Source organism: Podarcis tiliguerta (genome assembly GCF_965153285.1).
Source record: "Podarcis tiliguerta genome assembly, chromosome: 4".
Classification (NCBI taxonomy): Eukaryota; Metazoa; Chordata; class Lepidosauria; order Squamata; family Lacertidae; genus Podarcis; species Podarcis tiliguerta.
This window is the reverse complement of record NC_139537.1, coordinates 27365264-27380048: the sequence shown is the minus strand read 5'-3', so window position 1 is coordinate 27380048 and position 14785 is coordinate 27365264. Positions and strand designations below refer to the sequence as shown.

The 14785-nt window shown below is 38.3% G+C and overlaps 1 protein-coding gene across 3 annotated transcripts in view; it reads right to left on the bottom strand.

Annotated features, from left to right (window-relative positions):
- Window positions 1–14785, bottom strand: part of NBEA (neurobeachin) — a 349991-nt gene that overhangs the window by 297863 nt on the left and 37343 nt on the right. For all 3 annotated transcript variants that reach the window (XM_083437001.1, XM_083437003.1, XM_083437002.1), the window contains exons 8-10: window positions 14536–14682; window positions 11087–11284; window positions 9456–9589 (exon numbers count right to left, since the gene is read on the bottom strand). In XM_083437001.1, coding sequence (XP_083293127.1) covers window positions 9456–9589; window positions 11087–11284; window positions 14536–14682 — 479 coding nt within the window. The remainder of the gene's footprint in view (window positions 1–9455; window positions 9590–11086; window positions 11285–14535; window positions 14683–14785) is intronic.

The window sequence follows — 14785 nt, the reverse complement described above, 5'->3', positions numbered from 1 at the left end:
GAAAAGGGGAGGAGTTCTACAAAGAAATGAAAAACAAAAGCAAGTAACACCTGAAACCATCTGATGATAATCCAACAATGAGGCCACAACTATTCAGAAACACCAGTGGAAGCACAGCCCTGACCTTGTCTCAACTTTAACCCTACCAAAAAGCTGAAGCAGGACTGGGAGGCTGCTCTCATGCCTCAATTCTGCTGGGTAAGCTGCTCCTATAAGCTGCCTTATAATCATTGGTTCCATTCAGGCAATTGCTTGTTGTTGGCAATGGTCATGTTATGCATATAAATTTTACTCTTGGTATGCTTGAGGTGCATTTTTTTGTGGAAAAGTTTTTGAGGTTTTTGTTTTTTCTAACAAGGCATTTATTATGATACCTAATTGCTAATTACAGCTTTTTACGAAAAACAACAACACCCCAAAGGCTTCATCATAAATCCTAATTGTCCAAAATGTCTTCACAAAGTTACATGACCTCCGCCACCCATGAAAACAGGTGTCATTATGTTTATTTACATTATGTTTGTTTGTTTGTTTGTTTGTTGCAATGATAGTCCACCTTCTCCTCTATGGAGCTCAAGGTGGTGTATATGGCTCTTCCCCTCCTCAAGTAATCCCCACAGCAACCCTCTGAGGTAGGTTAGGCTGAGTGGAAGTGAATGGCACACTCAATAATGACTACTCTAGGCTGCCAGCAGCTTTCCTGGATTTCAGAAAGAAGTGTTTCCCAGCCCTGCCTGGAAATACTGGGGTTGGACCCAAGCTCCTTCACATAGCAGGTGCTTTACAACTGAGGTCTGGCCCTCTATCTAGGACTTATTCCTGGATATATGTACTTTATAATGCTTGAAGAAAATGGTTTCTCCTGAGTGACACTAATGCTATCCTAGTACTTACTAGCAAGTGAAACCTTCTACAAAACACTAGTAAAGTAGGATCTGACTATCCTACTAATTTTCTTACAAGTATTTATAACCCACTCTTCAATCCTAAAATGGCTCCCAGCACAACTTAATACTTACTATGTTGGCCTTTCCAAGCAAAATAGCTTTCATGATTTCAATACCTAATTTATTCCATGAATAGCTTTTGAAATATTGAACAGAGGAACATTTGTAAGAAAGTCATCTTCCAAGATGAACATTTTTTTCCCCAAACAGAATTTAACTTACCAGAAACTAAACTGCATCGGACTGCTGCAGGGTTCACATTAAACTTGCAAAATTCTGTGCACTGCCATACAAAATTTCTCTCCATTGTTTCCTATTTCCAACTCCCCTAGATACAAAGGCAAATATAAAGGATACTTCAGCCCAATCCTATATCTCCTCTATACCATGTCCTATCTAGAACACAATAGTATATCTGTAAAGATAATATATGAGCAAGACAATGGTCGATATACAAATTTATCAATAATTGTGATAGGCAAACCATCTCCACAGCCCACCCCACAGTTTGTCCAGTAATTAGTTGACTTGTCCAAGTACTTTGCCTGCATCTGAATTCTGTGATACAGTTCTTCAGTCAAGTAATGTGTACAAAAAGGTATTTGCAAAGGTGAAGTGTGCATAAAAATAGATACATTAAGTGAAAATATTAGGATAAATTTGTTTGCAAAAATTGGCATATTTGCAAAATTGCATAGAAAAATGTGCATATTAGGAGAGATTTGCACTGAAAAACTGGTTATTTTTCATGAGGATTTTAGTTTTTTTTTAATTGCAAACTGATGTGGAAATGTGGAGAACTGAACTTAAGCTTGGAAAAATGAGAAACCGAGATAAACCAAAATGGATAGATTCACTCATCCCTACTGACAACAGGAGAGGTCTTGGAGGACTCACTTAAACACTGATGCTCCTGACTTTGTCTAGGACTATCTATGCCTGAAAGGAGGAGACCTCTATCACTTGTTAGTCTCTGCCATAAGTTCTTATGTTCTCTGTAAAGGTAATTTTGCTTGGAAAGCAAGGGACTAGCAAAGAAGGCTCCCTGTCAGTGACGTAGTGTGACAGTGTTTCAAGTATCATATTTACTTTGTACTTGGTTAAGTCACTGGGCAAGTCCCTAGTCTCCATCAGTTCAACATTCTCCTTTCAATGTTGCCCAGCAAATGCCTCCTGAAAGTTTACAAGCAGTGCGTGCTGACAAGAGTGATCAAGTGCTGCTTGTTCCCAGCAGCTGTTATTCAGATGTATACTGTCTCTATAATTGCTGGTAGGGGAGTAGAGATGAAATGGAGAACGTGGGAGGAGCTTTGAGTGGGTAGGGATGAGGGAACATGTTGCAAGAATGACAGAAGAGGGGCTGGAATGGAATACTCAATTTTAGAGGCACATTCCATCAATGATTTTATCTAGGCAACTAACACACAACTGCTGATTCCAAAATGGACTGCCATTGCAAGATTGGAGTTTTACTAAAATCACTATCAGTCTGCTAAGTCAGTATGAAATATAGGACAGAATGTCTACAAGCATATCGATTAGCAAAATCCTCCATATTTTCAAAGAGGTATGTGTTTCAAAGAGGTATGTTCACACCCACTCGCTGGACCATCACCTTGTCATGATGAGTGGGCCCTTGTGAGCAAAGCCGTGAATGTAGTATAAACACTGACAACTGGGAAACGCTGGCCTGCGAGCGCTCCAATTGGATAACTGCCTTTACCAAAGGTGTCATGGGCTTTGAAGACACTAGAACTCAGGACGCAAGGGAGAAACGTGCTAAGAGGAAGGCACGCTTGGCAAATCCACACCGTGATCAACTCCCACCCAGAAACCAATGTCCCCACTGTGGAAGGACGTGTGGATCCAGAATTGGTCTCCACAGTCACTTACGGACTCATTGTTAAAACCATGTTTATGGAAGACAATCTTACTTAGCTACGAGTGATTGCAAAAAAAGAGAAGAATTTTTCACATTTTTCCTTGGGCGAGAAAGCCTCTTCTCTTCCCAGAGGGGAGGCGTTGTGAGTGGGAACCATTCCCGCGTTGGCAGGGGGGCATGTTCGGCCCCCTGCATCATCTCCCCGGCAGCCACCCCACCCTGCAGCGGGCCAGCCAATAGGCTTGGCCTGGGGGCGGGGTTTAGCCACATTCAAGCAGCCACGGCAGCCTCCGCACCTCATTCTGCTTCCTGGAAGAGTCCTTGACTCACAACAAATGTTGTTACAAATTATACTGTTTAGTTGTCAACAAAAAGTATATTTAACCTTCTTTGGCAGGAACAGTTATTGGGGAAAATAACAATTTGGACACAGTTCAAGATGAATTCTTACAGCACTCACCAATGTTACATTGTTTTTTTAAAAAGCAGCATAAAGTGGTCCTTACTAATTTGCTAGCTCATTACAAAAACAAAAATTCAGAACTAGGAACAGTTCTGCCCAGGGCTTGACAAGGATCTTTTGGTACCTGAGGCAGAATTTCCAAATGTCACAGTAACCATAACAACTAACTAACTACTTACACTTTAATGAAGTCCTAAATCTACTGCCATGTTCTACCTATGGAGCTGTCCCTGATTGTAATAGACTCCTAGTTAATTAGGACAACAAAATAATAATAGTTTAGGGAGATAACCTTTGACTTTACATTTCTGTTACATAAATCCAACTCTATAGTAAGAAAGTGATTTTGAAATCTGATCGCAATCTATACTACATGTAAACAACATATTGGAAAATACGCCAAATAGTATGAGTAAAGTACCTAGTTGAAGAAATTCTGGATTTTAATCGGCAGTTCTTCTGATGCACTTTGTTAAGACCAATAGACTGATAGTTATGATTCTAGTATACAGCAATTATTCTGTTACAAAACATTAGTGATAAACATTGAGTTCCAATGTAGCACAAACTGGCATCTATCTGCTTTTGCAATGTGGTGCTCCTTGCAACTTGACCATCATAATAATACATTGAGGGCATTTTTTGGACTTATTCTTTCCCTACAAATTTGGGGTGATATACAACATTACTCATAGTCAGTATAAACCCATTGAAATCAGCATGACTGATTTCAGGATGACTAACAATGCAATGCACTCAGAAGTAAACCTTATTTAATATGATGGCCTTACTCTGAAGTAAATGGGATTAGGATTATAACCTTAGCTGGAACTCTTTTTTGGCATTAAGTGGTATATAAATTAGTAAATCATCGTCCCTCCAACACTCAGAGAAGTAAAATAACAATTATTCAAGACCTGAAAAACTACAGCAACATTCCAAATAAATTACTACTATGTTGGTATTTGGTATATTTGTTATCTCAGACTCATACATAAATAGCAAATGTCAAAACACTGTGGTCGCCTAGTAAAGATTCCAACACTGGTCATCTATTATTAATCAAAAGTGGATCATTTGGAAAAGAAATTTAATGACCCCCACCATTCCTCTCAGAATTTGAATTTTAAAATGTTCCAAGTCCCACCACACCCCTTAGCTGCCTTCTCTGAACTGATACATATTTGAAGGCTAGGTTATTTTAGTTATGACTGTTTACCTGTACTTGGAAAACGACCTATTCATCAGCTAATTTGCTAATCCTCTCCTATAAACAGCAAATGCTGCCTAACCCTTCTAGCTCTGAGATTAATCAAACAATTAGAAACCCCTAGGCCAGTGGCCTAGTGGATCTCCTTGAACAAATAATTCTAAAGACTAAAAGCAGCAAATGAGAGGCCCCTATCATTTGCGGCTGCCAACGAAACGGCAGATGATCTCTAAATGATCAATGAGAGTACACAGGCTTATGTGATAGGAAGTGGTCAGTATAACAGCGATTCCAAACACCAGTTCATAACTTTCATGGTTTCTCTAGTCTGAGATGGAAAGGAGAGAAACAGTTGGGTAATATCAGCATACTGATCACATCAGACTCCAAATGTCCAGATCATCTACTTGAGAAGTTTCATGCAGATATTTTAAAAATATCTATCTCCCAATGAAACCCTGTGTCATGCCATAAAGCCAGAGATCTGGGTGTCAAGCAGCAGTTTTTGGAACCTATATTTGAAGTATGTTTAGGCCACCATAACAGTGCCCCCAAAATCCCAGACACACAATGGAGAATGATACTACTAGTGATTGAATCAAAAACCACTGATAGATTCAGAAGAATCAATAGGTAAAAGTAAAAAGGTAAAGGACCCCTGGATGGTTAAGTCCAGTCAAAGTTGACTATGGGGTTGCGGCACTCATCTCGCTTCAGGCCAAGGGAGCTGGCATTTGTCCACAGGCAGCTTTCCGGATCATGTGGCCAGCATGACTAAACCACTTCTGGCACAATGGAACACCGTGACAGAAACCAGAATGCACGGAAACGCCATTTACCTTCCTGCCACAGTGGTACCTATTTAACTACTCACATTCGTGTACTTTCTAACTGCTAAGTTGGCAGGAGCTGGGACAGAGCAACGGGAGCTCACCACGTTGTGGGAACTCAAACCACTGACCTTCTGATCGGCAAGCCCAAGAGGCTCAGTGGTTTAGACCACAGTGCCACCTGCATCCCTTAGAACCAACAGGAATATAGTCCCATTCAAAGCGTAAATATTTCAAATCTAGCATAGTTTAAAACCCGGCCACCAAACAGACTGAAATGAACCTAGAAAATGTGTATCAACCTAAAACCTTGAGATACTACTTTATCGAAATCTAATGTTTTTCTATCCACTCCAAATTATTGAGCAATTGGTCTATGAATAGCTTCAAAAATAATATGGAATTTTCACATGACATCAAACCAACCATATATTTTTAAAATAGAATTTCTAGATCATGGGAACACTGCAGACCGAGTATATCACTATGTCAGCAAAGAATTTGACAAACGTTACTATGTCCCTTGCTGACAAGCTGGTAAACGCAAGCGAGATACTACTACTGCTAGGTGAACAGTCAACTAGTTGAACAGCTGTATACAACAACTGTGTATTAATAGTTCAGCATCATCCTAGATGGAAATATCAAGTGGAGTGCCACAAGAAGCCAATGGGATCCTTATCAAATCTGCAAATGATACAAAGCTACAAATGATACAAACACCATAAAAGAAAGAATCAAGAGGGTATGGACATGTAAGGTGGACACATAAGGTGAAATTCAACAAAGAAAAATGTAAAGTCCTGCATTTAGATATCAAGAATCAAAGGCACAAATGTATGATGGGGAGGTAAAGGTAAAATGTAATGGCGAAGATCAAGTTTGGCATCAGTGAATGTGGAAGTATCTTGGTGTCCTAGTTGATCATAATTGTCACAAGTCAGTAATATGAAGCAGGTGCTTAAAAATGAATGCAAACTAAGCCCGCATTGACAGGAGCACAGTGTCCAAATCACAATTAAAAATACCTCAGTGATTTGGAATCTGAGTAAAGTAATCACGCTAGGAAAGGCTGTGAAAATAAAAATGAGCTTTGGACTGTTTCTAACCACCAAGTGCAGCTTTATCTAAACAGAAGCCAGAAGTAAGAGATGGGCTCCTCAAGATATGGCCAGAGCACTTAGTGCAATTTCACCCATTTTTCTAAATTACACCAACAGTGAGAGGTCTAGAAACCAATGGTTTAAGGAGTTGGGTATGTTTCACCAGGACAGCAGAATACTAAAGGTACAGAAGTCTGCAAATATCTGAAGAGCTGTCACAAAAAAGATGGAACAGAGTTGTTCTCTCTTGTTCCAGAGGGTAGGGCTAGAACCCATGGGTGGAAATTACAGGGAAGAAGATTTCAACTGTCTTAACAGATCTGCCAAAGTTATCAAGGAATGCCTCAAACGGGAAAGAGTGAACACAATCAAGAATTCAGAGGACCATAAAGAGATTGAAAAAATAGGGGATGCAGGATCATGAGATAGCACACCATGTCAGGGTCCACTGAACTAATTTTTTGCAGTTGCTAAAGATCTTGTTCATATAAAAGTCTGAATGCTTTCATACTTACTAATGAGTACACCCCACTGAACATGGTAGAACTTTTGAATAAATGTTCACAGGATTGTACTATTTATAATATAAATACTTTAGTCTATTAGTTTGCTTAGCAGTTCTGCACCATTCTGTCTCCCACTTCTCTTATTAATATATTTTCAATAATTTTGGAAGGAAAAATTCACATCTATAACTTCTTTTACTATTTCAAAGGATAATCTGTTTCTTCAGTTCTATGGTTATAGCACACAATCTCCTAAAAGCACTTTTACTAGGGAGAAAATATTGTAGCATTTCAAAAGCACGCCTAATTAAAGGAATGTATTTGGTGTAGAAATCTCTCAAGCAGGTATCCATATCATCCATTCACCCCCATCCCTTCTGGAGAACGTAATTTGTCCCAGGGTGCTATAAAATCATCCCAACAGAGGAAAGCATTTGACAACAACTGTTCCTTTTAAGAACTTTTATTTCTGTGAATATATGCCTTTGTACTGTACTGCTTGGGTGGTTCCACCCACCTTTGGCTATATCCTGCACTTGGTTGCCTAATAAATTTGATTGATGTGTCCCAGCTTCTCTCTCAACCCTGGAGCTTTGAGCACCCAATAACTGCAGAGGCAAAGTATGTTTCTTCCTTTCTGCTCCAGCTCAGAACTGGATGTATGTCAGTTTGTATCCACAGTATAAACACCCAAAGAAATACAGAGTTAAAACCCTCAGTGTACTTCTTCTACCTCCCAGCTGGAGACAGGGCTTGTTTTTGTGCTGCCCAGAATATCATCCTACCCAGTTCTCACACAATGAGATTGCACTATGTTTCAGATGTGCATCATAATGGACATGATTTTAGATGACCAGCCCAAATGTGTAGACTCCTGGTAAATCTCACTAAATCAAAGGGACAAAATTAAGTTGCTATTTAACTTAGGCTGACTCACACCCAAAACAGATACAAAATCTTCTCTTCAGTAGATTTACAGTCAAAAATGTTGGTGTCCTGAGTGCGGGTAACGTAAGTTGATCTCGAAAAGATCCATACATTTTGTGAACACTTTCAAATGCCTGATTATTGCAAGGCAAGCTTTTTAAAGCAAATCACCCCGAAGAAAGGAAAGCAGACTCAATTGCTCCATATATTTAGTCTTTTCTCCTAAAGGTTCAGGTTTCTATGCTTTTTGCTTCACACCTTGGCAGTGCTTTTACTCAACTCACTGAAGCAGTAGCAGCAGACTGAATAAGACACCTTCTCTTTTCACACTGTTCTCTTCAGCCTTGAGAGAAGAGAGATACCAACTTTGAAGGTGACTAACACACTCATTCTGTGAAAGTATCAGCATTAGGTACTTGGTAACTGAATGGAGAGACTCAAGAGATTTGCCAGTATTGGTTCTCTCTCTCCAAGGTCAATAAATATGAAGAGATGAAAGGAACAGTTGTAATGATCTGTCAGGCATGGAAGTCGGTGGCTTAGCAGCCACCTTCCTTCAAGCCAATCCATGTTCAACTAATGGGAGGCAAGACAGAATCAACCAGAATCTCTTCTTCCCAATAAATCAAAGCTATAATGAAATGGAAGAAAGAGCTGGAGGCTTCAGACTTTAAACCAGATCTCCGCTCTTTCATTTTCTGGGAAAGACGATTGGTAGTAGATACTCAAGTGAACTATGGGACTAGAGCGGCATTTTCCTCTATCCTTTTGTATTTCTTCATCATCATCCAAGTACATGTGAGTATTTACTGCATGCAAGTTCAAACTAGACAACAGAAATGGAACATTTAGCAAACCTCGCTAGCAGCTAAAGGCTAAACATCCTTTGTATTTTAAAAATGATGGACACCATTTTTATAATCCAAAATACTACAAAGGGAGACAATTCTACTACTATCAATACCCATTTGTTTGACTTTGAGAATCTTTATACACACCAAGGCTCAGCTAGAATTCTATTTAACTATTCTGAGGAATACTGAGCAATACACTTGCTGGTGTTAATACTGTGGTAAAATATCAAGCTTAGCAAATGTTGGTGTTACTACATTAAAGACTAATTAACAAGTCAGCTGAGTGCTACTTAGTGAGATCAACAAATTTTATTCACAATTTTTAAGAAAATATTTAGCAGTCAATATGACAAATGCACAAAACAAGTACTCCATTTTTGCATTCACCAGTAGTTCTTAAAAACCACACTATGCCCTGACAAGAACAAATCTTCTATCTACCATTTAGTGACAGATGTTGGCATTTACAGAGCAAAATAGATAATGTCTAAAGATTAAATTATTCACAATTCTGGAGATATCAGAAGGATTTATGCAGATTTTAAAAAGTATAGCCCATATACATATAGGTTGATAAAAATCCTCACAGATCACAGTATAAATTATATGGGGAAACGGCGTTGGAAGAAACATAGTAGAGTGGAAAAAGAGACTCCAGCACATTCATTAGATATAATACAAAAATTACCTCAGTCTGAGACTATAGGCTTTGCTGATAACAAATTAAACTTACCAGACTGTTGTTTCCACTTGACTATCATGTAACTGCCGATTGTCTAACTGAGCAAAGAGAGGGAAAAGAACTTGGATTCCTCCTATTGAATGAATTGCACTGTGGATCGAATGCGTCACAATTGCTTTCACATCCTACATTTAAAAAAGGAAAGAAAACTCAGTTACATTTGAAACTAATCTTCATGTCACTATAGCACTAATACCACTATTTTTATATATGATAATATGTTGATTCACACATTACCTCCTCCCCACAAATAACATTTGTATGATTGGCATCTAACCTATCCACAAACAAATCAGGATGAATACTCAGGAAAGAGGTTGCCTGGAAGAAACTTCTGTTCAATTTACAGTCATACCTCGGGTTGGAAACGTGATCCGTGCGGGAGGTACGTTTGCAACCCACAGCATTCACAACCCGCAGCGCTGCGTCTGCGCACGCACGTGACGTGATTCAGCACTTCTGCACATGTGCGTGATGTCATACACATACACAAGCACCAAAACCTAGAAGTAACCTGTTCTGGTACTTCCGGGTGCGGTGCGGTCTGCAACCCAAAAACGTGCAACCCGCAGCGTTCGCAACCCAAGGTATGACTGTATTTAAAGGGGAGAGATTCAATCGTATATTATGTTTACTGTGTCCTTTGAGACACACACACACACACACACATATATATATATATATATCATTCAGAATACATAATTAAGATTATCATTTTATGAACAACATTAGAACATTAGTTAATAGCAAAAATATATTCAATAAATAATCATTCAGATTTAATAAAACATGTATGTAATCCAATCATAGTAATATTAGTAATACTTACTAATTTAAAAACAATAAATTGTCTAACAGCAAATGTTTAATGGAAGCCAGGATCAGCACCACATGAAGGCTACACTGAAAGCCTTCTATTTCATAACATTTTATTTATTTATTTTATAAAAGTTATATACCTCATATCTCTTCATACAAACTTGAAATGACACAAAGGAGGTTTGTGGTGATCTGATCCTTGCTATTTGAGAACCTAACACATGGTCACTAAAGTATTTGAGATACATGATTTTGTATGGTTATGTACTGTATTTACTTGAATCCAATGCTCACCTTTTTTTTGGCCAAATTACGTTGTGAAAATTGAGGTGTGCATTAGATTTGATGGCACATTTACATTCACCAGCAAATACTTTTTTTGGTTTCAAGGTTCTGAAAACTGAGGTTTGCATTAGATTTGATGGCGCATTAGACTCAAGTATATATGGTAATGCAAGGCTACATGGTTTCACCCCGATGAAGTATCACATTGTGTTTTTCTTCACTAGAATATAACAGCAAAAGCTTTTTACTGAAACATATATACAGAGCTGACACTTTTTATTTAAAATATTATTTCAATCATGCTCTGCCACTGAAATATGGCCCCTTCGCCTCTACCATACTGTGTTCAGGATATGACTGCAAAATCTAGGACAATCTATTCAGAGGTTATGAGGGTTAAACAGAAAGAGAAACCAAACTGTACAAACAGTTCACAGAAAATGTTCACTTAAAACTTGGCAGCCTTTACCACTTAATGGGGTATTAATTAAACATGGAAACAATCGATTTACACAAACCTGAAGCATAAGAGCATGTGGGGAGTGTACAAAAATGGAAGGATTTTCCTTTGGTGAGGATTCAAGGCATAACTGAGCATCAGTAGCCTTAGCGTTGTAGGTGAAGGCAATACTGCTTGCAAGTTTCCCATCATATAGCACCTGCTTGTGGTGCTCAGCAAGATGGATATCACTCTCAGATTTAAATTTGAAGGTACTCTGGGGATGAAAGTAATAATTTTAAAGTAGAAAATTATTGTCAAAATTACAGAATGTAGTGCTTACATAATGTGGGAGAAAAAGCAGTAATGATATTCTCAATCATCAAGTTTCAATCACTAAATCAGAATAAATTATACACATTCCAGTTCAATATTTATTACATAGAATCTTAGAGTTGGAAGGAACCCCAAGGGTCATCTAGTCCAACCCCCTGCAATGCAGGAATCTCAGCTAAAGCATCCATAACAGATGGGCATCCAACCTCTGTTTAAAAACCTCCAAGGAAGGAGAGTCCACAGCCTCTAGCGGGAATCTGTTCCGCTGCTGAACAGCTCTTACTTTTCCAAAAGTTCATTCAGAATCTCCTTTCTTGCAACTTGAAGCCTTTGGTTTGCGTCCTACCCTCCAGAGCAGGAGAAAACAAGCATGCTTCCTCCTCCATGTGACAGCCCTTGAGATATCTGAAAATGACTATCATATCTCAAGGGCTCCTCTTTTCCAGGCTAAACATACCCAGCTCCTGCAAGCACTCCTCATAAGTCTTAGTTTCCAGACTAAGATGATCTTGGTTGCCCTCCTCTACACTGTTCCAGCTTGTCAGCATCCTTCTTAAATTGTGGTGGCCAGAAATGGACACAGTATTCCAAGTGTGGTCTTACTAAGGCAGATCAGAGTGATACTATTACTTCCCTTGCTCTGGACACTATACTTCTGTTGATACAGCCTAAAATAGCATTAGCTTTTTTTTTTTTTGCTGCTGCATTACACTGTTGACTCATGTTAAGCTTGTGGTCCACCAAGACCTCTAGATCCTTTTCACATGTACTGCTAGTAAGCCAGGTGTTCCCCGTCCTATATTTGTGCATCTGGTTCTCCAATGTGTTGAGGTCATTTTGAATTCTGATTCTGTCTTCTGCAGCATTAGCTACCCCTCCCAGTTTGGTGTCATCTGCAAATTTGATAGGCATCCCCTCAATTCTTTCATCCAAGTCATTTAAAAGGACATTGAACAATAACAGGCCCAGGACAGAACCCTGAGGCACCCCACTTGTCACTTTTTTCCACAATGACGAGGAACCATTAATGAGAACTCTTTGGGTCAATCAACCAGCTACAAATCCACTTACAAGTTACCTCGTTCAACCCACATTTTACCAGCTTTCTCATGAGAATATCACGAGATTAAAAAAAGCCTTACTGAAATCAAGATACACTATGTCCACAGCATTTTCCTAATCCACCAAGTTTGTAATTTTACTTTATAAAGAACTAAATTATTCTATTTGTAGCACAGTCAAAATATTTTAAATTTACTTGTGGATTTGGTTGTGTTTTTTTTAAAGCTAGGCTTTTATTCAATGCAGTGTTAAGTAACCATCCAGTCAACACAAGGATTTCAACCTGTGCTTCTCCTCTCCTCTCTCTGCACACCCCAAGTCAATTCTAAACATGTCCACTCCAGTGTAAGTTCCACTGGCTTACTCCCAGGAACATGGCCAGCTGATTTCAGAATTTTGCCTTTAATTTTTGTTAATATCTTACTTGTTGTTTTTTTAAAAAAAGGAAAGCCAAACACACAGCTTCTGGCTCTCATAATCACATCACCAGCCACTGAATTAATTGCTTCCTGAACTTGTTTCCTCCTTAAACAATATTTAACCACAGTACTGAAAGAACCTATTTAAATGCACGATTTAACTTTGCAGTTTACTCATTGTTGTTGTTTTAAATGTAATTGTTATTAAGCCCATTCTAATTTAGAAGAATTGCACAAGTACTGTAATAAAATGTTTGCAGATGCATAATACTCCAAGGAACATGTATGCAGAGGTTCTCTGGAATTTCCTTCTCTCCTTCTGGACTGAATGTGTATAATCAGAGATAGGGAACTGTGGCGCACAGAAGTTGCTGGAGCACAACTTCCATAAAACCTCACCATTAGCCATGCTGGCTGGGGCTGATAGGAACTGGGGGCCAACAATTTTCGGAGGACTCGGGTTTCCCACCCCTCGTCTTTAGGCTATGATGTCAATTATATATTTCACACCCCTCCACAGCATAACAGGATTGCTTAGCCCAAGAAATATAGCACACACTTAAAAGAAAAACAACAACCATGCACATAAAGTATTAGAAAGTTAAATTAAAATACATTAACTTGGTTTTTTTATACTTAGGGAATTTAATACCATCCTAAATTGAAGATTCTGCCAGTATCTTTTGATTGATACATTTATTTTCTTTTTAAGCAAAATGGAACACACAGCAAGCTCTATTTGCTAAAAACTGTGCAAAGTTCTGAAAGAGCTGGAGGCGCTATACTTTAAATATATATGTATTTGGCTGGGATCTAGAGATTATTTTAAGCTGACCAATGCCTTGCAGGTGCCCAGTGTGATTTATTACTTTTTAATCTTTGAATAGCTAACACTCCATGCCATTTGACAAACTATTTTTGAAACCCCTTTCAGGTTCCAAAACAGTTTGCCAGAAAGCAAGGAGGATTGCTAGTAAAGAACAAATCCAAAGCTCATCTGGGTGTGTAAAACAAGTTGAACTATTCAATGGATTCAAGACTTTTAAGATAAAAAGTTATTACAGTAAGACGTATGCTGATTCAGAACTTCATTTTCTGGTCAATTGATAGTGCAATATACAAAATATTTCTCTCCTGCAGTCAACTACCAACTTTGTTAGTATCACACACTGCAGTTATTATTCTTTGCAATCATTTGACAGCCAAAGACAAAACATTTGGCAAAAGTATTCAAGATACATTAAAAGCCTGATACAATGTTACCTAAAGCCATTAGTAATCTTACCCATTTCAGAATAGCCAATTACTACATTATTATTGCTAATGTCCATTTGCTGATTCTTGTGTTTGGTGTGTATTGATGTGCTTGTAATTGTTTTGTTCATTCATGATTTTTTTACCCACCCTGAGCAGGCAAATGGAGAGGCAGGATTAGAACCATAATAAACCAATACAGATGTACATATAATTTCACTTAACCTCCCAATATTTTTTATCAATATTCTGCTGCTCTGCTTTATATCTATTTGATTTAGCTTGGTGCATTGGTTGGATATCAATGTGCACACACACACACACACATTTACATAAAGCCATAGTTATAATTTAAGAGAATTAAAAGGATTTCAAACAACATTAAGGCAGCTATACAATTGCATTGTACATTTACTTTAGCCATTGTTTTCTAAATTGAAATTATGACAACTACTACCTTATATCCTGGTCCTAACTGATGTATTGCAAATATCTGTGCTGGGTTGAGAGCTTCGGTGAATACATAGACTGCTCCAAGTTGACCACAAAACACTCTATTTGCATCAGCAGTTTCAGATGATCCCAGAAAACATTTATCATAGCTCTGTATTAAAAATGTAAATATTTAGAAAAAATGAACAATAAAATGCGGTTTAAGACAGGCAAAGCCAAAATGATACAATGTTTTAAGAATCAGTCATGTAAAA